The 23,856-nt window shown below is 56.2% G+C and overlaps 1 protein-coding gene across 2 annotated transcripts; it reads right to left on the bottom strand.

Moving 5' to 3' along the window:
* Positions 1–2,515: 2,515 nt before the first annotated feature.
* Positions 2,516–22,544, bottom strand: Nr4a1 (nuclear receptor subfamily 4 group A member 1). Of its 2 annotated transcripts, XM_052749022.1 has the most exons (8): positions 22,441–22,544; positions 18,533–18,651; positions 6,365–7,248; positions 5,446–5,575; positions 5,038–5,189; positions 4,460–4,662; positions 4,189–4,367; positions 2,516–3,313 (listed from the first exon to the last, which is right to left on the bottom strand). In XM_052749022.1, the coding sequence occupies exons 3-8, from the start codon at positions 7,244–7,246 to the stop codon at positions 3,057–3,059; spliced, it is 1,803 nt and encodes a 600-aa protein (XP_052604982.1). In that variant the 5' UTR covers positions 7,247–7,248; positions 18,533–18,651; positions 22,441–22,544; the 3' UTR covers positions 2,516–3,056. The 2 variants fall into 2 exon arrangements, with proteins under 2 accessions (XP_052604982.1, XP_052604981.1); XM_052749021.1 differs by lacking the exons at positions 18,533–18,651; positions 22,441–22,544 and adding an exon at positions 10,099–10,295.
* Between the last annotated feature and the right edge of the window lie 1,312 nt (positions 22,545–23,856).

Raw genomic sequence — 23,856 nt, 5'->3', positions numbered from 1 at the left:
AAATGTACAGCCGCTCTCAACAGCCTTAAAGTCCTGTAAGGCCGAGAGTCTCCTGGGCCCCACCCACACATGGCATGGAAGCGTGAGTTCTTTTGCCGTTCTCAAGGGCTACCCTATCTTTATGTTATCGGTACTAACGGTACAAGGAAAATGAGAGGGACGAGTCTGGTCATCAGCTACTACCATTCTACTCCCAGCCGGCGTCATCGAAGAGATGGGGAAACTGAGGCTGGGTCAGGCAGTGGCCTCTCTCAAGCAAAGACGGGGGGGGGGGGGGGGGGGGGGGGGGGCAGGTGCTAGGGTTGCTGTTGGAGCTCACTTGGGACTAGTTAGTGTCCCAGGGTACATGCTTCAAAGTCCACAACACCAAGGGGGACTCCACCATGCCAGGCATGGTCTTCCCATGGACCTTTCTTCGGCCTGAGGCTGAAATGTATTCCCAGACCTCAAGTGAGGGTGCCAGCCAGAGTCCCTTAGGAAACCACATGGAGTGAGAGCCTGGGAGGGGCCCTCTCTCCTTCCTGACTCTACAGCAGACTGTTTTGCCCTCTCTGATCCGATACCCCGTTATCAAGAGGCCGTGGAGATGTTGCCTTAGTCTTGGGCCAGGGTTGGTGAGGAATGGCTGTACTGTGAGGGTCCTGCCTTCAGGGCTCCTGTGAGATTCTGGAAATGAATCAATGCTAACAACAGTGAAGTTGGCCAGCCAGGCCCTGCCTCTGGCCATCCTGCCACAGGCCTTAGGTTGCTGTCCGTTTAGATTCACGGTTCTCTAGTCATCTCTACCTCTCCTCCAGTTCTGGGTATCAAACCCAGGACCTCACACATTCGGGGCAAACATTCCTTCACTGCAATATGTCTTCAGCACCGGAACCTGCTCCTGAGCCAGCTAATTGAGCTGCTGATGAGCATGGGAGCCAGAGAACGTTTTGTAGGACATGGACACAGGTGTCACTTAAGAACAATCTTCCTGCCAAGAATCCATGCACTGCGGTCCACCTGCGTGGACCCTGCCGCTGGGCCTGGCAGAGGGAACACTGATGGAGATTAAACAAAATTCACCTCAAGATCAGCTGCCACCATCCCTGGCTCACGAGCACACATCGAAACACCTCTCACCCTAAAAGTGCTGTGAGCATAGGTTTGCTGCTCTTTGTTTTTACAAATGTACAAACCAAAACAATCTGAGATCTGGGGGTACAGCTTGGTGGTAGAGCGCTTGCTGAGTGTATGTGAGACCCCCAGCATCACCCCCTTCCACTTTACCCCAAAATTAAAAAGGACTGGGGTCAATTCCCGGCACCCATATGGAGCTCACAGCTGTCTGTAACCCCAGTTTCAGGGAACTGGACACCCTCAGGACATACATGCAGGCAAAACACCAATGCTCATAAAAGTTTAAAAAAATAAATCAAAATATTAAAAAAAAAACCACTTACCCCCAAGCTGGGACTCACACAGTAGGAGACCCAACTCCTACAAGTTGTTTTCTGACTTCCACATGCATGCTATGGCACATATGTACACACATACACACATATGCATGCACGCTCATGTCCATGCACACACAAAGCAATGTTTTTGCTTTTGTTTTTCTATACAGAGTTTCTCCATTTAGCCTTGGTTGTCCTGGAACTCGTTCTATAGACCAGGCTGGCCTTGAACTCTCAGAGATCCGCCTGACTCTGCCTCCCAAGTGCTGGGATTAAAGGCGTGCGCCACCAAAGCCTGGCTAAAACCATGGAATTTTTTTTCTTTTTTTAACCAATATTTTTTTTTCCAGAGCTGAGGACCGAACCCAGGGCCTGAGCTAAATCCCGAACCCCACCAATAAATATTATTAAAAATACTTTAGCCAAGTGGTGGTGGTGCATGTCTTTAATCCTAGCACTTGGGAGACAGAGACAGGCAGATCTCTGTGAGTTCAAGTCCAGCCTGGTCTACAGGGCGAATTCCGAGGACAGCCAAGGCTACACAGGGAAACCTGTCTTAACCAGCCCCCAACAAAAGTCTAAATCATAAAGTATCCCTTACCCCAGGGTCAGACCCCTAAGAGACGGACCTGAGACTTGAGGCTAGATCTGTCCTGGCCACTCTAATCCCCGGGAGAGTCGCCATCCACTGTGGGCCCATCAGCCAGCCGTTACCAGAGGCCTCTCACGCCAGGAATTAGTTCCAGATGCAGGTAGAGGGTGCACATCCGTAATCCCAACACTCAGGAAGCGGAAGGAGGAGGAGGATGGACAGCCTGAAGCCAATGAGCCACACAGCAAGTCTATCCTACAGGTGCTGCACAGTGAGACGTGTGTTTGCGCGGAGAGGAGAGCCAGGCCCCGTGGTTTGCTTCATGACCACACGAAGCAGGCCTCATCATGACCTGCCACCTGCAAGTGAGTAACGGAGGCTTACCAGCTCACTGGCGACAGCTAAGATTTCCCCGGCGCTATGGCCATATCTCATATAATTAATTACAGCAGAACATACAGTGACGTCAGAGAAAAGACTCAATTTCAGCTACAGGTCTATTTTTTATTCAATATATTAAATATATTAATCAGAAAAGTCACATCCTATAAATCCAGGAAAATACACAAATATAAATCGGAACCTGCCATTCACCTTGAGTGACAGTTATGTACATGAGGAAGGAAGGGGGAAGAGATCTCAAGTTGGAGGCTGAAAGGCTTGCCCAGGCTGGTGGGGGCCCCACCCCCCCTCCCAACCTCCACCTCAACCTCTTCCTTTCTGTATTTACAGCAGCTTCGGCTTATTTACAGCAGGGTGGTATGTGTTAAAAATGTTTTATCTTACAAAAAAAAAGAAACCACGAAGGCCAGGACTGAGCTACAGGGATAAGACAAATAGTGGGGTCACCCCCGTGAATGCACCCCCTCCCCCAGGTCTCGAGCTCCCTGCCCATCTTCTGGAATGAGGAGGCAAGTCAGTCTTAGCTCAAAACCAGGCTGGGGGTGGGGTGCTCTGGGGGTCCGTGGGCTTAAAGGCACATGGGTGACATAAGGGCACACATATGTGTGCACACGTGTTCAGGGTAGGGATCAGAAAGACAGTGTGTCCATAAAGATCTTGTCCACAATCGGTGGAGGGGGCACCAGGTCCTCCAGCTTGAGGTAGAAGATTCGCTGCAGGCCTTGGGTGCACAGGGTCCGAAGCTCAGGCAATTTGCCCAGCAGGCGCGACAGGCAGCTGGCTGGCTGGGGCTCTCCTGCCATGGTAGCCATGTGCTCCTTCAGGCAGCTGGCGATGCGATTCTGCAGCTCCTCCACCCGGCGAGGATCCTGTAGCCCATGTCGGTCTGCGGCGGCAGGGAGTGCAGAGTGAACCACTCAGCAGACACCCTCCCCCCCCAGAGCTCCCCAACTCCTCTAGCATGTCCCACAGGCACTCATTCCCCAGACTGGTTAGCATGTGAAACCATTGTTTCCAACGTCCCAAGGGAGAGAGCGAGGCCCAGACAGCTTTCCTGACTTGCCTAAGTTTAGACAAATGAAATAAAACACTAATCCAGGTTTTCTGGGGTACAGGTTCCACACGGTTCTGAGAAAGCCTGGAATCTCACAGGAGTGACTTAGGGCTGCCACCAAGGAGGGTGGTGCAGGTACAGACCTCACTACCCCTTCAAGCCCCGGCTCTTCTGATTTTGCTCTATTCAAGCAGGTCCCCTAAGAAACTTAAGTGGGAAAGGGGGAGAAGCAGAAGAGAGAAACCTCTACGTTTATCACCGGAGTCCAAGCCGTGTGATATATGTACTGGTACCCACAATAGGCACAACCACTGTGGCTGGCAGGGTGGCTGCCTCTTACAGAGACAAGAATGGGAGGGAGCCTGAAGAGCTGACGCTGGTCCTCTGTTTCTGGACCACAGCGCTGGCTAACCAAGTGCAGCGTGTGAAAAATTCACGCGTGCACTTTCCTGTGTGCTGCGAGATTGACAAGGAGGTTTCAAAAGAAACTGACACCCTACACCAGATCCCCAGCATCTAAGGCTCTGTCTTGGGGAGTCTGGGGTCATTCAAAGGCTGCCGTGAGCTTTAGAGGTGGATACAGCCGAGTCCCCTTCCAGGTCCTGACATCCCAAATGCTGCAGGCCCTCTAGGGGTCCCCAAATGCTAGATGCCACACACCCAATGGCCCTGCAACCCTGGGGCCCAGCCTGGTGCTTGCCACTCACCGGTGATAAGGACCAGAGCAGACAGGCAGGCAAAGGCAGGGACATCCACAGCCAAGCTATGCAGGGACCGTGAGAAGGCTAGGATGCCGTCAATCCAGTCGCCAAAGCCTCGGGCACACTGTAGCCGGTGTAGCACCAGGCCTGAGCAAAAGATGAGCTTCCCTTCACCGGGCTTAGATCTGGCAGGAGGAGGCAGAGGACAGTCAAGACTTGGGTACGGACAGGCTAGGGCAGCAGGGTCAGGAGGACGGGAGGTGGGCGGGCAGCTCACCGGTAGGCCAGGCGGAGAATGAAGAGCTCCAGGAAGGCGGACTCCAGCAGCAGGTCTTGGTCTCCTGGGGAAAGCTCAGCAAAGCCGGGGATCTTCTCTGCCCACTTTCGGATAACGTCCAGGGAACCCGAGAGTAAGTCATAAAACTGCTGGACATCGCCGGCATCCTCCTTCCCAAAGCGGGGCAGCACCAGCTCCTGGAACTGAAAGGGACCACGAAGAGCTAAGCACCGTAAGCAGGGCCTATGCTCGCTGCTGCTGCTGCTGCTGCTGCTGCTGCTGCTGCACCCTGCTCTGTCAGACCCTGGCACGCCAGATCCAGGAAGGCAAATGAGCCCTAGATTGGGCCCATGTGCTTGTCAACCCCCACAGGAACACCCAGGGCTATGGCAGCGGTTTGTAACCGGTTCCCCCACCCCGCGCCCACCCCAGTGCATTTCTCCAGCTAGTCGGTGCCGGTGCCGGTGCCGGTGCCGAGGAGGCTCCCGTTTCCTGATGATGTCCTGGAAGGAGACCCTCTCCTAACAGGCAAGCACCGCGTATGTTCCCAGGGGCAGGGCAGGTGGGCGGGACCTCACCTTGGAATAATCCAACTTGGCGGTGCTAGGCCCCGAGTCCAAATGCGCCCGAATGAGAGAAGTAAGGAGATTGGTAGGGGAGACATCTGGGGGCTGCTTGGGTTTTGAAGGCAGCCGGCCCCGCCGCCCCTTTAGGCTGTCTGTCCGGACCACTGCAGAGAAACGGGCAGTATTGAGGAAAGAAATGAAGGGGTCTTCCACTCACACCGTGCACGCCACTGAGAAGTCAAAGACGGGGAACCCAGGCTCACCCCACCCGACCCTGGCCAGCAAGGCAGGTGCAAGGTGCATCTGCATTTAGGAGCTGGAGTCTAGAGGTGGGAGCCGAATAGGAGGCAGATGCCTGGTGACCCTGGCTGCCCCACCCTATCGGGTCGCCTCTGCCGAGGGCCCCATCTAAACACCCACCTTCCTTCACCATGCCCACAGCCAGGCACTTCTGGAAGCGACAGAACTGGCAGCGGTTCCGCCGCCTCTTGTCCACAGGGCAGTCCTTGTTTGCCAGGCAGATGTACTTGGCACTTTTCTGTACTGTGCGCTGGAGGGGGGGAGACACGGAACAGGCTGTCAGAGCATGGGAGGGGGGGAGAGCCCAGGGGAGGGGACCGTCCAGATCCTGCTGCCGACGACGACAACGCAGACAAAAGCACTCTCTGTTCATAGCTATTTTCCTAACATTTGGGTGCAGGGGAGGGAGAAATTGAGGGCCAGAGCGGGGAGAGAAGTCTGGGGCACGTTGGGGGAGGGTTCTGCCTCAAAAGAAGGATTCCAGAGCCCGAGACGAAGGGGCTAGGACCTCAAGGCCATCCAGACACCTGCTCTGAACAGGTGTCTGCCTGTGTCCACCTGCCCTTTCCTGGGGCAAGGAAGAGAGAGCTAAGGGGGTGGGGGGTGGGGAAGGGAAGCCAAGCAGGCACCCAGCACTGGGACAAACACACAGCCTGTTCCCAAGTCCACCCCCAGCCTGGAGGAACCAAACCCTCTGCCTGGACCTTTCATCCAGTGCCAGGAACACAAGTGCCTGTGGTCCCCCTCGTCACCAGGGCGAGGGCGGGGGCGGGGGAGAACCAGAGGCTGACCACTAGAATTTCTGCTCCTGAACACCACTGCACAAGCCACACCTGCTGCCCCCCTCCCCAGCTGTCTGCAGCCCTAGAGCTCTGCGTACCCTCACGAGTGAAGGGTCCCAGGTTCCCGGGAAAACCATACACCTGTCCTCTTCCTGCAGGACAGAACCAGCTGTGAAGGTTACTACAGATCCCAATGTGGTGACCCACTCCATCCCCACTTCCAACAGGCTGTAAGCACCCAAAAAACAGCAAAATACCTTGAAGAAACCCTTGCAGCCCTCACAGGTGCGGACCCCGTAATGCTGGCACGAAGCGTTGTCCCCACATACGGCACAGCGGCCCTCGCTGCCACTCGAAGCCCCACTCCGGGCCTTGGTGGAGGTCACAGGTGCATCCAGAATCCCGGAAGTGTCAAGGTTCGGAGAAGTGGGTGCCAAGCCGGGGAAAGCCGCTGGCATGGAATAGCTCTCACCCTCCCCAAGCTGGTGGGTGGCTGGTGGTGGGAACAACTTTAGGGAACTCTGGGCCAGGCTGGGGCTGGGACCGGCTGGGGGACTGAAGGAGAAGAAGGTTGGAGGTGGTGGAGGCCCAGAAGCCTTGGGCAACTGCTCTGTCCATGCCCGAAGGCCTTCATAAGTCTGGCTGGGGGAAAAGTGGCCAAATGAGCCATCCCATGGAGAGAGTTGGGGTGGCTGGAAGCTGGGCGTAGATGGCGAGGGAGCTGAGCAGGGACTGCCATAGTAATCAGAGCCGCTGGAGGACAGGGTCTCATCTAAGGGGCCACTCAGGGTGCCGGGATAGCAGCCATACACCTGGAAGTCCTCAAACTTGAAGGAAGCAGAGGCAGGAGAGGTGGCTGAGGATGAGGAAGAAGAGGTGGAGGAGGCTGACGAGGAAGTGGAGGAGCATGGTTGGGTTGTTCCCGGCAGCTGGTATAGGAAGGTGTCAAACTCTCCGGTGTACCCGTCCATGAAGGTGCTGAAGCTGGGCAGGGTGGTGGGTGCGGTGGGCGCTGCCTCAGGGCTGGCCAGGTCCATGGTAGGCTTGCTAAACTCAAGGGCCAGGGGGTCGCTCGTCAGGTGGTCACGCGGTCCTGGGCTCGCTGCTGGTGTTCCATATTGGGCTTGGATACAGGGCATCTCTGGAGAGGGAGGAGACCCGAGGGAGGAAGGGGAGGAGCCAGTAAGAAGCAGCAGAAAGCTTAGTGGACCCGGGGGAACCTGGTGGCAGGACCACAGAACCCAGGAATCCTGATCCCCCCAGCCCAAGCACTACCTCACCCTATGAGACACAAAGCTCATGGGCAGAGACCCATGAGCCCAAGAGGGCTCAGTCAGAAGGCCAGCCACACCCCAGTGGGCCTGGGAACCCTAGGGAAGGCATCTAGCCAGCCCTTCCCTGCAGGAACAGGGGGAAGCTGTGTTCCTCCAACCCCCAGCCTCCTGTTCACGGGTGGGGGCTGGGAGAGGCAACCCACAGAGCTTCAGCCCAGCCCCCAGGAGCAGATCTGCTGATTCCTCAACCAGGCACTTCCTGGGAATACATTCCCAGGCACATGCCAGGCTCTGCATACCCCCTTCCTCACCACCACCACCACTGTCTGTCTCCACAGACGTCCTGGAAATGGAGAAGCTGCAGGTCATGGTACAACTGTCTACCACAGTGGCCTTAGGAACAAGGCAGCCCCAGATCCCAGCCCCACCTCAGCCCTGTGTGCTGATCCCACAGGCACCCAGTCCCACTATCTGGGGCTGTGCACCCACTCTGTACTTTCTGGAACGTTTCCAGGAGTTGGGTAACATGGCTACAGACGTTTAAATACCATGTACTGGGGGCTGAAGAAATGGCTCAGTGTATAAGAGCATGTGCTGCTCTTCCAGAGGACCTAAGTTCAGTTCCCAGCACCCACATCAGGTGGCTCACAACCATCTGTAACTTCAGCTCCAGGTCACCTGATGGCTCTAGCCTTGTAGAGCGCGCGCGTGTGCGCGCGCACACACACACACACACACACACACACACACACACACACACACACAGTTAAAATTCATTAATAATAACGTCTAAAATACCATATATCAGAGGGAGGTGAGGGACTGAGCAGGGAGACCCAGAGAGGAGCCTCTGGACACACAGGAGAAAGGGCCGCTCCCAAAAGGAATTTCTCAGCTAACCGGGTCGTTTTTTATAAGAGGACACTTAGAGTCCAGCAGGAGACACAAGTTCATTAGGCAGAGTGCAGGAGCCTGCTGCTAGATGCAGTAAGACAACCTGTCCCTGACTATGCTCCCCTGCTAAAGCAGATGTCTGTTTCTTGTAGCATCCAGGGGCTTGGCAACGTGTCTCTGTCTCTCTGTCTCTCTCTCTGTCTCTCTCTCTCTCTCTCTCACACACACACACACACACACACACACACACACACACACACACACACACACACACACACTGGAGCACCTGAAAGGTCACAGCACCATTCCAGGGAGACCCTTAAGTTTCTATCTGTTCAGAAATCCTGCAGAGGAGGCTCCAGGACCTAGTCTGGGGTCTGTATAGTTCTAGCCTTTCTAGTTGGGAAGGCAAGCCACACAGAAGTTCAAGCTGGGACAGAGGATGGGGTGGTAATGGGACATAGACTGTCACCACTTGCTGGCCAGAAGGCCCTTGAGGCCCTCTAGTCCCAGTATTTCCCCCATCCCCACCCACCCCTAGGTGTCTGGACAGCACAGCTCCACCCCTGGCCTGACATGGAACTTCCCAGTAACAGTGGCCCCCAAGTTCCAGCCCTGCCTGCCCAGTGGCACGTCCCTCAGGCATACAGCACCTGTGAGAAATCAACATGGCCACTTCTGCCTCTGCTTGGGAGAAGAAGCCTAGGCAGGGATGGGTTGGGGGTGGAGGAGGAAGGGTGGCAGCCAGTCAGGACTGGGCATTTGTTCCAGCCTCATTCAAATCCTGTTTCTCCACTTGGACATCCTACATCCGGATCAACCCCCACCAATCTACCCTGCTTCAGGCAGATAGTCAGCAACACAAGATACAGACCTGCATCTCGCCTCCTGGGGTGTGTGGGGGGGAGAGATCGTCCCAAGGAGGGGGTGGAGAGGAGGAAGAGGCGGGGATGAAGGAGGGAGTGGGAGAATCCGGCTTGGGGCAGGTCCTGGCAACACATTGCCTTGCACCTGTTAGGTGAACAAGCCTCAGGTAGCACCCTACTTAACAGATCCAACAGGGACCACTGGGGTGATATGCAAGCCTGTCTCGATTGACGGGGGAGTTATCCCCCGGTCAGGACCACACTAAGACTCCAGCGTGAGCACTTCCACCCAGTCTCCACGTGTCCCTTTCCTTGACTGAGCCAGGGTATAGCTCAAACAATCCTTCTATACTTCTAGACACACTGACCCTGCCAACTTAGTCCAACACAGCAATCACCCCGCCAATCTAGCTAGCCATTTCCTTCAGCTCCTGCACCGTTCAGACAGAAAGTTCAGTAGGGGAATCTGAAATTTTAACTACAGCCTATAAAGTGTTAAGTAAACAACTGGGAAAGGAGCTGACAGCCTGGGTAGGAAACCGTGGAAATCCAATCCTACATGGAGTTGGATGGATCCCAGCAGCACGGAAGCTCTACTGTATACCTTCTCTCCGCAACATGCTCAGACCCCCCCCCCATACACCCCACAATCAGCACCCAAACCCAGAGTACGATGCGCCTCTTTGGGCGCCCTGGGGAAAAACAAAACAAAAAACAAGCGCTGGACAAGCTTCCACTACCTACCGGCACCAACCACCTTGCAGACCCTTCACCCGCTCCCCAAACCTCAAGCCCGAGCTCACCCCACTCCAAGAGCTACCCTTTAACACCACAGATGCACTCTACACACCCCTCCTCGCAAGCCGACCCGAAGACATCCTTTCCGCCCGCGCGTACACCGATCTCTTTCATGCACCACCCCTAGAAACAGTCGCACACTCCCCGCGGGGTACCTACCCGGCCGGCTGCGCCTCTCCCCGGCCGGGACCAGCGACCCAGTCGCAGCCTGGTCCCGCGTGCGCTCCGCAGTCCCTCTCGCACACTCCCCCAACTTTCACCGCCTCCTGCACTGGGGCTCCCCTGGCGAGCCCGACCCTCCTCTTAAGCGCTCCATGACGCATGGGGAGGGGCGGGGGCGCCACTGACGCACGCGGCCCGGCGAGCTTTGGCCATACAAGGGCGCGGGGGGCGGCGCGGTTCCGGCGGGAGGCGGCCAGGAGGAGGCGCGGGGACGGGGAGCCCGAGGGGGCGGGGCGAAGAGGGGGGGCCTGGAATGTCTGCGCGCGTGACGCACGCGGGGTTCCATTGACGCAGGGAGCGCGGATTGTTTGATCTATAAATAGTTTTCCTCTCGCCCGCCGCGCGCGCTAAATATAGCAGCTTCCAGACCCGCTAGGCTCCCCAAACCGGACCCGGGATCGGGTCCCGGGGTCCGAAATAACCGACTAGGAGGAGGGGGTGCTGTAGAGCCGCACCCCCAGGGCTTCCCCAGAGCAGGATCTCCTCCCCTCCAGCTGTTCCCTCCCAGTGCCTACCATGCCCGCTCCTTCCTGCCCATCCCTACCCCGGGCTCTGCTCCGCCTTTGCCCCTTTCCCAGCCTTTCCTGGGCACCTAGGGTTGTCACTCTCTGCCACCCCGGGCAGCCAGAGCAGGTCAGAGCTGAGACAAGCAACTCTGGAACACACCCAGGAGACTGGGAAAGTGGGCTGTGCCCCCTGCCGCAGACTTGGCAATGTGCACTTGGCGCGTCTTGCCCAACAAGGTCTCTGGTCCCAGGGATGGCACCTAGAACCCTAGCCTAGCTCCTGGCGATGGACGATCTGGCTTTCAAAGTCTCTTCCCAAAGAGCATGGCTTTGCCAGGTCCATGCTGGCCCAACGGACTCTGCTCCGGACTGATGCTGGTTTCTCACCAGCGGCCCCCCTAACTCCTGGCAGGATGGATGCACCCTAGTTGAGAAATTGCCGAATTTCAGAACCGGGTGGAGCCTGAGAAACCTCCAAACTCATGCCAACTCTTCCCCATTTTATAAATAGACTCAGAGACATAATGGTCCTTGCTCAAGGTCACTCAGCTCGGTGGTGGCACACTGGGGTAGAACCCAGAACCATCTCCAAGGGGCTCTTTTCCCTGGCCCCAGTCCCTGATAAGGAAGCACCTGCCTTCCCACTCCAGCAGCACTGAAGAGGAGCGGCTCTAACCAGTTACCGCGTGCAGTGAAGGGCCTTCCAGGGCTGTATCCAAGTGCAGACCAGGCTGCAACCACCTGGAGCCTATCCAGTTCAGCTGTCACCTTGCACATGTGCCCAGTCCAGCCCAAGCTTGGGGAGCCCTCATTTGCTAGCAAGGTAGAGAAAAAGTCTGGAGAGACGGCTCAGAGGTTTACAGCACAGTCTACAACTTTCCCCAACTGGGATTCTCTTTGAAATATCAGTCTGTCCCCCACCTCCCCCATTGCCAATGCCAGCCGCAGCCAATGCCAGCCCACTGATGCAGCAGCCTTAACTGGGGATACCCAATGACCTCCCCTTCTCCCATTTAAAAACTGGGCTGAGGGTGTAGCTTGGTGGTAGACTGTTTGCCTGACATTTGTAACCTGGAGTCCATCCCCTCACCAGAAAAGACCTCCCTAACCAACCTGTCGCTTCCTTCTAAATCTGCACTGTCCCTACATATGGAGCAGCTTTGGAACAATGCTGGTGTCCTTCAGCCACCTGGTCAGAAGTTACCAGAACCCCCAAGCCAACATGTAGTCTTGCTGTTATCGAGTCCACGGCTCTGAACTTTCCCGAGTCACCTTCCAAAGAACTTCTGGGCCACGTGGGGGAAGATGAAGCGTGGATAGGATCCTGGATCTTTCCCCCACACCATCCATAGTTAGATTTTTCTCTCCTTGGGCCTTTTGTTTAAATATGGAAAACTACTATCATTTGAAAACAGGACCCAGGGGTTCGATGAGGAGGCACCTTTGCTCTGAAGCACATACATTCTTGGCCCTGGGTTGTATCACTTCGGGCTCCCTACCTTATCTCTCTACCCAGCCCTGGATGCCTCCCTCTACTCCCAAGATGGTTTTTAATATGCCAGCAAAAACAAGTCAGAAGGGTTCTTCCCACCAGCAAAAGCAGGTGCACTGTCCTGTCCTCGGCAGGGTGTGCTGAGGCCCAGGCTTTTCTCCACCTTGAGTCCCAGCATCCTCCTCCTCCTCCTCACCACCATTTTGCCTTTGCACAGAGTGGCCCAGACCACCCTGTAGGAGAAGTGGGCATGTAAGCATCACCATCTCACTGTGGATACCCCACACTGCACCCTCACCCAGGCCGGGGAACTCACCACCATCTCACTGTGGATACCCCACACTGCACCCTCACCCAGGCCGGGGAACTCAACACCATCTCACTGTGGATACCCCACACTGCACCCTCACCCAGGCCGGGGAACTCAACACCATCTCACTGTGGATACCCCCACACCATACTCTCACCAGGGCCAACCGCCTAGAGCCACTGCACATTGTAGAGGCTGCCCTCTTGCCGCCTCAAAGCTAGAGGAGGATGAGGAACTGCAGCTGCTACGTGGAAGTGTGATGCTGGAGGTCTAAACTCAACTACACTCTAAGTAGTATCAGTAAGGGGAAAGAGTCCCTCTGTGGAGCACACAGCCCAGCAGAGGGAAGAAAGGCCAAAAGGACGTGGGGGCATCCCAAACTTCGTCCCGCTGATCATAGGCTGCCCAAGAAGAGTAGCCCAGGGCCCTGCAAGGCGGAAGCGGGCACATACCGGATGCAAGCTGAGGGAGACCTAGAGCAAACCTGGTTCCAGACTAGACAGAAACCTCTCAGGGGAGCACCGAGTCTTGCTTTCAGAACTCAAACCAGGATCAACTGTTCACTGGGGGTAGGGGAAGTGAGTACCGTGGGAAGTCCAAAACTAGAGATGAACACCTGAATCCTGCGGAGGGCAGGGAGAAGACGTGACTACTCTGCCTGCCGACAAAAACCAGTGCTGACCAGTCAGGCCCACACCAGGGCCCAACCTACCAATGCACATCATCACTCGGCCCTAGGCAAGGTCCTTCAGCCAATTCCCAGTACCAGTCATCTCTGCAGTTGCTACCTCAGCCACCAGCACACTCTTCCTCTCCCCTCTGCTGGAGTGCGGCCTGGCCTCTCTGACGTCAGCTCCTGGGCCACCCAACTCCCAATAAACCTTTTCCCACTGATGGAGGGAGGTAAGTCCAGGAAGGAGATACTAACCAAGGACCAGACTTTGGGCCAAGATACTGCACCTGAATCCATTCATTCAGCCCTCTTCCTGTCCCAAGCTTGAAATCACAACCTGCATTTTATAAACAGATTCTCTAACTCCTGTTTTATGCGTATGCTGACTTGACCCCCGATTCCTGTAAATCCACTGTAGAAGCAGTTACAGGTGTCTCCGTGGGAGTCTTCGGTGGGTCTGGAAGCATGCCGGTTCCTGATTCAGATGATTGGGCCCCAAGTGTGTTGGCTCTTGAGGGGTCTTCAGACTACACTCCCAAAGCTTTTACCCTATAACAGCCATTCTCAACCTGTGGGTCACGACCTCTTTGGGAGGTCTAACGGCCCTTCCACAGGGGCTGCCTAAGACCATCGGAAAACACAGATATTGACATTACGATTCATTAACAGTAGCCAAATTTACAGTTATGAAGTAGCAATGAAAATAACTGTATGGCTGGGGGGGGGGGCGGGTCACTACGACATGAGGGACCGTATTAAAGGGTCGCTGCATTAGGAAGGCTGAGAACTGCTGGTTTAAGTGGATGCAGATGCAGCTGGACCTGACTGAGTTCAAGTTCATTCAAGTGTATGTTTCTGAAATCACAGTAGCTGTTTCTCATTAGACATGTGTCCTGTCAACGGTTGCTCAGAGCACAGGGAGCTCATATGACCTTAGGAAAGCATGGCGGTTCACATCTGTAATCCTGGCACTCAGGCAGGAGAATCACTGGAAATTCAGGGGCAACCTGGTACACATATCCAGACTCAGTCTCAAAAAACAGGATCAGGAGAAGGAAACCGTGTGATAGGGAATCAGGGACTCAAGCTCAGCTCCACCCCCACCCACGTGTGAACCACAGGAGGGTGACTGCACTCTCCCCTGGCAAAGGGCCTTTGCTCTTCAGTGGTAAGTAGCCTGAGCTAGCAAGGCCCACCATCATTCCTCAGCCGAGTTGGGTAAACAGGGAATAGGGAAGTGGACTCACACAGCCCTTTCCCACGATGCCCCTTGGGCTGGGCCCCACCCTGTAAGCCGGAGGGCAGGAACCTCCCCCACTTCTACTAAGACGTCCCCACCCACAGCCTCCATGCTCTTCCCATGGGGTGGGTCGAGGGAGTCGACCTCGTTTCCTCCCACCGAGAAGCGGCCCCGGGAGCTTCCCCTGCTCAGCCCCATGCTGCCAGCCCTGACCAGGCCACTTCCGCTTCCTGCCCTGGCAGTGGGCAGGGGATTTGTGTTGTGGGCAGAGAAGTGCTACCTGCGGCCTCAGGGGCTTCCCATGGCAGCTCTGTGAACCCAGGTGAAGGATCAAGTCCAACTCTCTGGCTCTCATCTCCTGGTCCTTCTCCAGGCCCTGCAGTGACCTTATATTTGTACCCCCTCCGTCTCCCCCCCCCAAAAAAAAACAGGTTCCCAGGTTAGCCCATAAAACATGTCCCCTGCTCCCTCAATACAGGTAAGCTCTGGAAGAGCTCCAGGCCAGCAAATCTCCTTGTAGTAAAACCTGGCCGGGTCCCATGGCCCTTCGAAACCGTTTCCCACGTGAACATCGTGAACATGGTAAGTTCCGTTGGTGGGGAACTCAGTTCACTGGGGAATGGAAAGGCTGAACACCCGAACAGAGCACCTGGACCTGGATGCCAGGAACCTGCAGGGGACAGGCAGGGACCAGGGTTATAGTCTCCCTCTCTGAGAACTAAACAGTAACCCCCTCCCCTCTGAGGGGCTGGGAGAAAATAGAAGATGCAAGAAGATCTATACAGAACGGAGGAAGTTCCAGGCTCACTATGGAGCAAGTGTGGGGAGTGGGGAGGACGCACAGATGGACGGACACAAGCTGATCACTGAAGGAAGCCAGCGTGGCCACAGAAGCTGCGGGCAATCCTGCAATTTTTCTACCCCATCTACCTCCCGGGCAGAAGAAATTAATACACAGTATATAGAAATAAGGTTAGACCTCAAGAAGAACTGGCAGAGAGAGCAGGAAAGCTCAGAGGGGGTCAAAGTCCTCGGGAAAGACTACCTCATTTCTCCCTCCTCACAAGCTCTTGGGTACATCTCGACTGGCTAGTTCTCCATCTGGGAGGGGTCTCCCACCTTACAGGAGTCCCACACCCACCCAATTTCCTTAGCTCTACCCAAGGTCTCCTCCCCACCCAACCTCCTCAGCACAAAGCCAAATTCAAAATAAAACCTCCCTGATAAGGAGCCTCAGCCGGAAGGCCGCCACACTTTCCTATTGTTAAAGTATTTTTAGTGGCAGGCTCTGGATTCAGTTAGGGACCCTGTTCAGAAGGGGAAACTTTTTTTTTTAAGAACTGACGAGGAGAGAGTGTGGGAGCTTCCCACTTAAGAGGCTGCCTCTGGCCCAGGTCCCAGGCAGCTGGCTTCACTACAGCCCTGCTTCTCAGCAAGGAGAGTGGCAAGATGGAGATTAGCAGGAGATCTACCCCTCAGTCCAGCTGCCGGCTCCTACAGGACAGGGAACCTGGGTCCCTACCCAGAGCAACCTTGAGATAGCCCAACAAGACAGGGCACCTGGGTCCCTACCCAGAGAGCAACCTTGAGATAGCCCAATAGGACAGGGAGCCTGGGTCCCTACTTGGAGAGCAACCTTGAGATAGCCCAATAAGACAGGGAGCCTGGGTCCCTAATCAGCAACCTTGAGATAGCCCGACAGGACAGGGAGCCTGGGTCTCTACCCAGAGAGTAACCTTGAGACAGCCCGACAGACACCTAGCGTACTCCTTTCTTCCCCTGTTTGAGCAACCTGGAGGCCTCCACCGGGCCATATGGACAACCTGTGGGCAGTCTCTGAGGAAGGAGAGGGCAAATCTGTCCCCCATGTCCCCTCTGCCAGTCTTGAAGTATTCTCAAGTCTGATTTCCATCTGAGAATGTGCAGCCAGCTCTCCATTTCCAGGTCTGTCTAATGCCCTTTTCTTCCTCTCCTCCCCTCCCCTCAAAACCAAAGGATTCAGCATGCCATTCACAGTGGAAACATCTGGCAAGATGGGCAGAGTGGGGGGGTAAAAAATCCAAAGAGCCCAGTTTTGATTTTTTTGTGCCTCAGTGTCCCTACTCCCCAAACTTACCAGCTCTCGTCCCCACAAACCCGGACGACAAAGGAAGAATCCAGGGTTAATGGGCTCTTTCCACAGCCTCGAGAAACCCAGTTGGGGAACTGTGACAGCCTGCCCTTCCCAGCTGAGGCCCTGTACTGGCTGAGCAGTCTCTGGATGGGAACTGTCTCCAAGCCAGTGTGTCCTCTTCTGTTTATATAGCAGAAACCAGAGCTGGCCTCTGGGGACCGGGAGAGCCGCCTCAGGGCCCTCTTGGCTGGGGCCTGACTTTGGCCCAGGTCAGCAAGAGCCCAAAATAGTCAGCTGACGGGAGCCCCAGAGTGAGCATGACCCTGGGCCCGTGCCCAGGCCTGGCAAACAGGTGCCCACGTCACAAGACTAGCAGCTCTAACACTCACGGGGCTCTGGCTGGCAGCCCCTCAGGGTAGCACCGGCAATATATTTGACATGGGAGTTCCACTCAGTCACGTCACCCAGACAACAGGTCAAACAAAGGGAAGAAGGCTGGGTGTGTAGGAAGCCAGGTCAGGGCTGGGGGTAGGAACACGGGCCAAGAGAAGGGAGACACCTGGCCATTGCTGCCATCCTGACTCACGTGCTTCCCGAGTCCAGATCTCCTCTGCTGACCAGGGCCACCTGCCCCTTCCACTTACAGTAATTCTCCTTGTCCCCAACCCAAGCTGGTGTTATGGAGCCTGCTGCCAGCAAGAAGCTGGCTCCCAGGTGCACCCTCAGCCCAGCTCCCAGGAGCCATTTCCCAGGCCTCCCCTGCCTCCCTCCAAGCTGACTGCACACCCTGTCTTTTCTACTCCGTCTACCTCCATGAGATCCTGCCCCCTAATCACCAGCTCTGCATGAGGCAGCAACAGGGCTGAGGATGCTGAAGGAGCCAGTGAGTAGTCTTACAATCATCCAGAACAGTGGTTCTCAACCTATGGGTTGCGACCCCTTTGGGGACAAACAACCTTTTCACAGTGGTCACCTAAGACCGCTGGAAAATACAGATGTTTACATTACGATTCGTAACAGTAGCAAAAACGACAGTTATGAAGTAGCAATGAAAATAATTTTACGGTTGGGGGGTCGCCACATCATGAACTGTGTTAAAGGGTCACAGCATTAGGAAGGTTGAGAACCGCTGCTCTAGAGCATCCCAAACCTGAGGGATTGTTGCTTGAAGATGGCCCTATGTCCCAAGGAAAGGGAGAGTACCAGGGCCTATGTCCAGGATGCCAAGTGGAATCCCAGCTGCCCTAGGCATGGTGACCAAATCTTGAGTTCCCTGGGCCTCATCCCAGTGTCTCAGGTCTCAGGGACCCTGTAAGAAAGCCCATCCTGTCCCTTTCAGGTCACCCATCTGAAGAAGGCTGTCCTCCACCATCAGCCAGCCTCTGGGCTCACCACGGACCTTCACTCCACACTGTCTCTCTCCTCGCAGGACCATGAGAAGCTACTCCCCTTGTAACGCTCTCACAAGTGGAAGGGTAAATTAGATGGCCAAGGACACCTTGGGGGTGACCACAGGTTTGGGACTTTCTTTCTCAAGAATATTGGATGAATAACGCCATAGTGATAGGGGTGGTCCCCATGCTTGGCAGGTAGAGTCCAGGACTGGTACCTCCCTGGTGCAGTACCTACACCCTGGAAACAGGCCAACCCCCAAACCCACATGCCCCTGCCATGCTCCCAGCCCTCAGCTACCCGCCCCACCCTTCAGCTTCCTGGAACCATGCACAGGCTGCCTTGAGAACAGCTGTCACCTCCCCCTCCCTCATGCACCCATGAGACCAGGACCCAGAGCCTCCAGCCTATAAACTGTTAAGAACATAAGGCTTCCCCATCCCCACCCCCGCATCACCCCACCTCTGAAGAAATCAGATGTTCCCAGGCTTAGCAACCTCGCTTGCCTGCCGCCTCGGCAGGGCTTCCCCCTCCAGCCCCCGAGACCACATCCTCTCCAGGCAACCCTGCACCTACCTCTGCCCCCATCCTACCCCTCCTGCTCAAGGGCCCCAGGGGTGCACCAAGGAGAGCAGCAGTACTTACCACTCTGGATGGGCCACCAGGACTCTGTCAATGTTCACACCATCCCCTCAGCCTTCAGGGCCCAGCAATGCCGCCCAGTCACCAGGGCGGGGCGGGGGCTGGCCTCTGTCCATGGTGGCCTATGGAGAGAATTAGCATGAGTGAGGAGCAAACAGGGATGTGCTCCTGAAATAACACGGCTGGGAAGCAGGGAGTCAGAATCTGGGCAGGACCCAGGTCACAAGGGGCAGAAGACAGTCCCGGCAATGGGCTCTGGAGGACAGCATCTGGGTATGTCAGAGTCAAGAAGCTGTGCTACCACCACCACTGTGGCCCTGCTTCCTGCTGCTCCTGCCCGAAGCCCCTGGGAACACAGGGATGGGTAGCAGAGAGAAAGTGACCCCTGTGAGGACAGGCAAAGCGCCTGCCCCTCCTTACAGGGCTCCAGCTCAGCCCCAGAGTCCAGAGGTCCCCTCCTTTGTCTCAAGGAACCCAGCCTTCTAACCTAAGCAAGGAGACTCTCACCAATTCCTATGATGGGAACCCAGTCCCTAACAGGAAGGGGTACAGGTGAGGGGTACCAGGCTACCTATATTCAAATCGTGGCTCCAGCACATAGTCCCTCAACAAATAACACAGCCTCTCCCTGCTTCTCTTTTCTCAGTGAAGAAATCACCATCTCTAATTGACATGCATCTCTAAAACTGGCAGCTGTAACTGGGATTAAAATGTAAAGGGTTTACAAACGAACAAGCTGGGAGGCACAGGCAGGGGATCTCTGTGAGTTCAAGGCCAGCCACGGCTACACAGTGAGACCTATCTCAGAAAACAGATCCAAGCACACATATTGCCATGCATCCTCACTGGGATGTCTTAAATGAACACATACAAAAGCCAGCCCCCAAAGCGGGTCTCTTAATGCAGACTGGAACCTCCAGTATGTCAGGAGACTGAGACAGGAGGATTACAACCTCAGGGCCTGCCTGGACTACAGAAAGAGTTCAAAGCCTCTCTGAGCATCTCAGTGAGAGCCTGTCTCAAAACGGAATGGATAAAGATCATGCTAAAGGGCTTGTTGGCAGAGGCAAGGTCCTAGGTTCAACCCCCCAGTACAGGAAACAAGAAGAGGTGGGAGAGGGGGCGAGGAGAAAGATGGAAAAGGAGAGGCTAACTCCTGACTCTGGCTCCATCCTAGACACTTCTGGGCACCCACAGAGCAGAAGGCAGCTGTGGAGCCCAGCCTAGACTTTCTAGCTCCCCTCTAGCTCTGGCTATTGACAGTGACCATACCTCCCCACTCCCTTCTCTCATCTGTGTCCTCAACCTCCCTCTAGAGCCCAGAGGGAGGGTAAAGCCGAGAATGTCTTCACAGCTATTGGACTGGGTTGCAGGCCAGGGGGCGCTGGGAAAAGAGAAGTCGGTGTTTCCACAAGAGTGGGTGGAAGAACCATGATAGGGGAAGGCCCGAGGGTGGGTCACATGCTCCTGACCTCTGCCCCGAGGTCACCAGCTAAGGGACACTCCTGTGGCTGAGACACCCAGATTTTCCCTCAAGGAACTGCCAGTGATGGTAGAGTACCTGCCTACAGACACAGAGTGCTGGATTTGATCACACACACACACACACACACACACACACACAGGAGTAACTGTCATCCCTCACATGTCTGGGAGGCTTCAAACCTGCTTCCCAAAGGGACTAGCTATTGCCCTCCCTGCACTAGAAACAAGACAAAGCTTCCTGTCATCACAGGGTGGACGAGCCCCAAGGTCTTCTCTCTCTTCTTGACATAGGGGCCAGAGCCTGGCACCTTGTACCTAGAAGTTGACTCACAGCTCTGATGAACAGATGTCTTATCCCATCTCCTGTCCCTAGATCAAAATTCCCTCCTAACGGTCACATAGTCAGCGTTCTTGAACTACTGTGAGCGAGGCAGTGTGCCCAGAGCAGGGGAAGACCCAGGAGCCCTTGAGGTCTAGATCTTGGGCAGACCAACACCCTGGGCCCAGCCACACACGCAGGACTGAACCAGTTACAAGCCCCGTGCAGAGGCCAAACCCAAGGCTGAGGCAGCTCAAAAGAGGGGAAGGTGGTCTCTAAAGAGGGGGACACTTCAGCCCTGACTTCAGTACCAGCCCCTCCTCCTCCCCTCACTCAGCCCTCCCCCCTCCCCTCACTCAGCCCTCCCCTCCCCTCACTCAGCCCTCCCCCTCCCCTCACTCAGCCCTCCCCCTCCCCTCACTCAGCCCTCCCCCTCTCCTCACTCAGCCCTCCCCTCTCCCCTCACTCAGCCCTCCCCCACGTGCTCCAGTCACCTGGGCCCCCTTTCACCACCCACAGCCTTGGCATGGGCTGTTCCCTCCACTGGGGAAGTTACTGTCTCACATTTGTCTGTCTGTCTGTCTGCTTCCTCCCCATGCATCAGGTTTCCATTCCATCTAACCTTCTCAAAGCCCTCTCCCCACCTCCCTACCCCCACACTAACCTGTCTTCACTCAACACAGGACGGGTGCAGATTTCCCACTTGTCTATCACCTGCCTCCCTGCTAGGAAACAGTGTGGTCAGCTCAGCACCATGGCATTCAGTTTGAAACAGAGACGGCAGGCGCTGGAGCCTGTGGGTGTGGGGGGCAAGGGATGACCCACAGGGGCCTACACTTGAGCTGAGGGGGAAGGTCAGGTAGGTGAGGGGAACGTTTCAGCTAAGGAGCTGTCCCTTCCATTTGGGGACAGAGCCAACAGGAACATGAGTTTTCCTTCTGGTTGAATCACAAATTTGAATCAGAAAAATCTTACCTCTAGGGCCAGTCAGCCCCTGCGGGGACCCACCAGAAACCTGCTGGCCCTTTCTATGGAGCATTTGAATGTTTTCTTAACTAAAATCTCCACTTGCAACAGGGCATGGACGGCAGGCCTTCTGAAGCCCTATGGACCTGCACACAGCTCCACAATGGACAACTAGCAACAGCTAAGAACTTCACTGGCATTCTCTCAAGGCAGCCTCACAGTACTACAAGAAAGGGCTTGTTTTTATTATGCACTGCGCAAGACCAGACCTTAAAAAGGTTAAGAAACTTGTTCCTGGTCATACAGCTTGGAACTGGCAAAGCTGTGGTTAGAACCCAGGTCCCCAGATCTGGGAGCCGTGGCCAGGCATCCATCCCTTTTGCCGGCTACTTAGACCTGTGCATCTAGAACCTGGCTCCACTACCTGGGGTAGTCTGAGTCCCTCCCAAGGAGCAGGTGCGAAGAAGCTCTGAGGCTGCGCATAGGTGAGCACCGGGCCAGAACTCCTGAGCTGGACCGAGAAAGGCTCACCATTTCTTACTGGAGTGGTTCACCTCATCGGTGTGAGCCATCTGTCTGCCCAACCAGCACCATCATCGGCATCATGGCCCACAGCACAGTACATTGTTACTCTTCCTAGCCCTGGGTCACCCCAGTGCCCGCTGGCTTCCTTGTCAAGTCTTCGCCCAAGTCACTGATACAAACATCCCCCTTGGTTGTGATGCCCCGGGGCAGGAGCGTCCATCAGCGCCGTTTGGGAACCTGCCGACCACAGCATGCCCATGGCACTAGCCCCCCATCCAGGTCACAACTTTCCATGAGACCACCTTTAGATCCTCGGGTCACTTATCAGAAAACGGACGCGGAAGGAGGGAACGTGTCCATGTAAGGGGGCCGAGCCCTGCATCCACACAGACCACCCTCTGGAGCCACCGCTGTCCCCAAGCCCCAACACACTCCTGGAACCCCGGGTAGCCTGGGCTGCGGGTCTGCTCCCGCGGACCGGGACGTGGAGGCATGCCCGGGGCCTGGCCGCGTCCAGCGCCGCTCGCCCGCCCAGCCGCAGCCGGGGCGAGCCGGAGAGGTCGGCGCTGACCCCGCAGCTCGGCGCACGCAGGTCCCCGCCGCCCCGGCCCCTCACCTGGCCCCGCGGGCTGCGCTCGCGTCTCCGCCCGCGCCTTCCGGGCTCGCGCCCCGCTCGGGCCCGCAGGGTCGCCCATGCCAGGCCGCCGCCGCCGCCGCCGCCTCCCGCTCTCGCCGCGCCCGCCCGGCGCCCCCGCCCGCGGTTCCGGCCGCGCCCGCGCCCCCCGCCCCCAACTCCTCCCCCGGCGAGCGGCCGGGCGGGGACCGTGACGCGCGCCCATTGACGTCTCCGGAATCCCGGCGGCGGCGGCCGACGCAGCCTCATCAATGGGCTAAAAATAGCGGCGCCCGGAATAGCCGCGAGCGTCCCGCCCCCCGTCCCCCGCCTCCCAAAGCGCTCCCGCCGCCGCACGCCCCGTTACATAACGGGCCCCTCCCGAGGGCAGGGTGGGGGTGCTGTTTCCAGGTGAGCCCTCTCGGGCGTCCCGGACACCACCCCGACATCCAACTCATAAATAAATCTACCCGGGGACTTCCCCTGAGCGCTCGGTGGAAAAAGTGAGGCCCAGAGGGGTTTGGCTGCAACCCAAAGTCACACAGCAAGTAGGCTGCTTGGGAGGTCAGGACCCCAGCCTACCTCTGAGCCTGTGGGCACCCCAAGGTGGCATGAGCCTCTCAGCCTGTGGGACCGTGTAGCACCCCAAAGACAAGGAACCTAGGTAACAGGCAGGGTACAGGGCTTCCACGGGAGAAGGCAGCTAGGAAAGAGGACTTCTGAGAAGGTGACGTGTTTCCTGAAAAACTACTTTCCGAGGCAGGGGCATTCACCAATCTGGCTGCTCCCATATACCTGGGTGACCTAGGACAAGTCACCTAGCCTTCTGAGCCTCTAGTCTCCAGCCACCTTTTGCAGTGACCAGACCCCAGCAGCTGTGGAGTAAGTGGTCTTGCACACAGTAGGCACTCAGGGTTTGGTTCCCGCCCCCCCTCTTCTGGGGACTTTGTGATCCACAGTGTGGCTGCCTTCTGTCTCTGCCTTAGCTAAGCACAGTCCTCTCAGCAAGACCCTCGGGATGAGGGGTCAAGGAGGTCCTAGGCCTCTGAAAATGAGAAGTCCACCCTGTTCTGAGCAAGCCCCTCTCCCCAACAGATGCCCATTGCAACAAGCTACACAACAGGAAGCCTGTTGTGTGATAAAACTTTTCCTGGGGAGACGCAGCATACAAGTCTACTCACCACAGACGGGGAGCCGGAGACAGACCACAGTACAGATACTGTCAGAGTCCAACTTGGTGAACTATGAGTTTTATTGGGGTTACTTGCAGAAATATGGGTGAGGGGTTCCTCACGGGAGCAGAAGCGACCCAAAGACAGCATCATCACCAAAGCCCACCCCCACCCCCACCCACACACACACAAAGCTGGGAACCTGGAGCACACTGCACAGCCTGCAGGCAGCTCCGCGGGTTGGAGA

This window comes from Peromyscus californicus, unplaced genomic scaffold (genome assembly GCF_007827085.1).
Source record: "Peromyscus californicus insignis strain IS unplaced genomic scaffold, ASM782708v3 Scaffold_20__1_contigs__length_68692818, whole genome shotgun sequence".
Taxonomy (NCBI): domain Eukaryota; kingdom Metazoa; phylum Chordata; class Mammalia; order Rodentia; family Cricetidae; genus Peromyscus; species Peromyscus californicus.
This window is presented reverse-complemented; position numbering and strand designations above follow the sequence as displayed.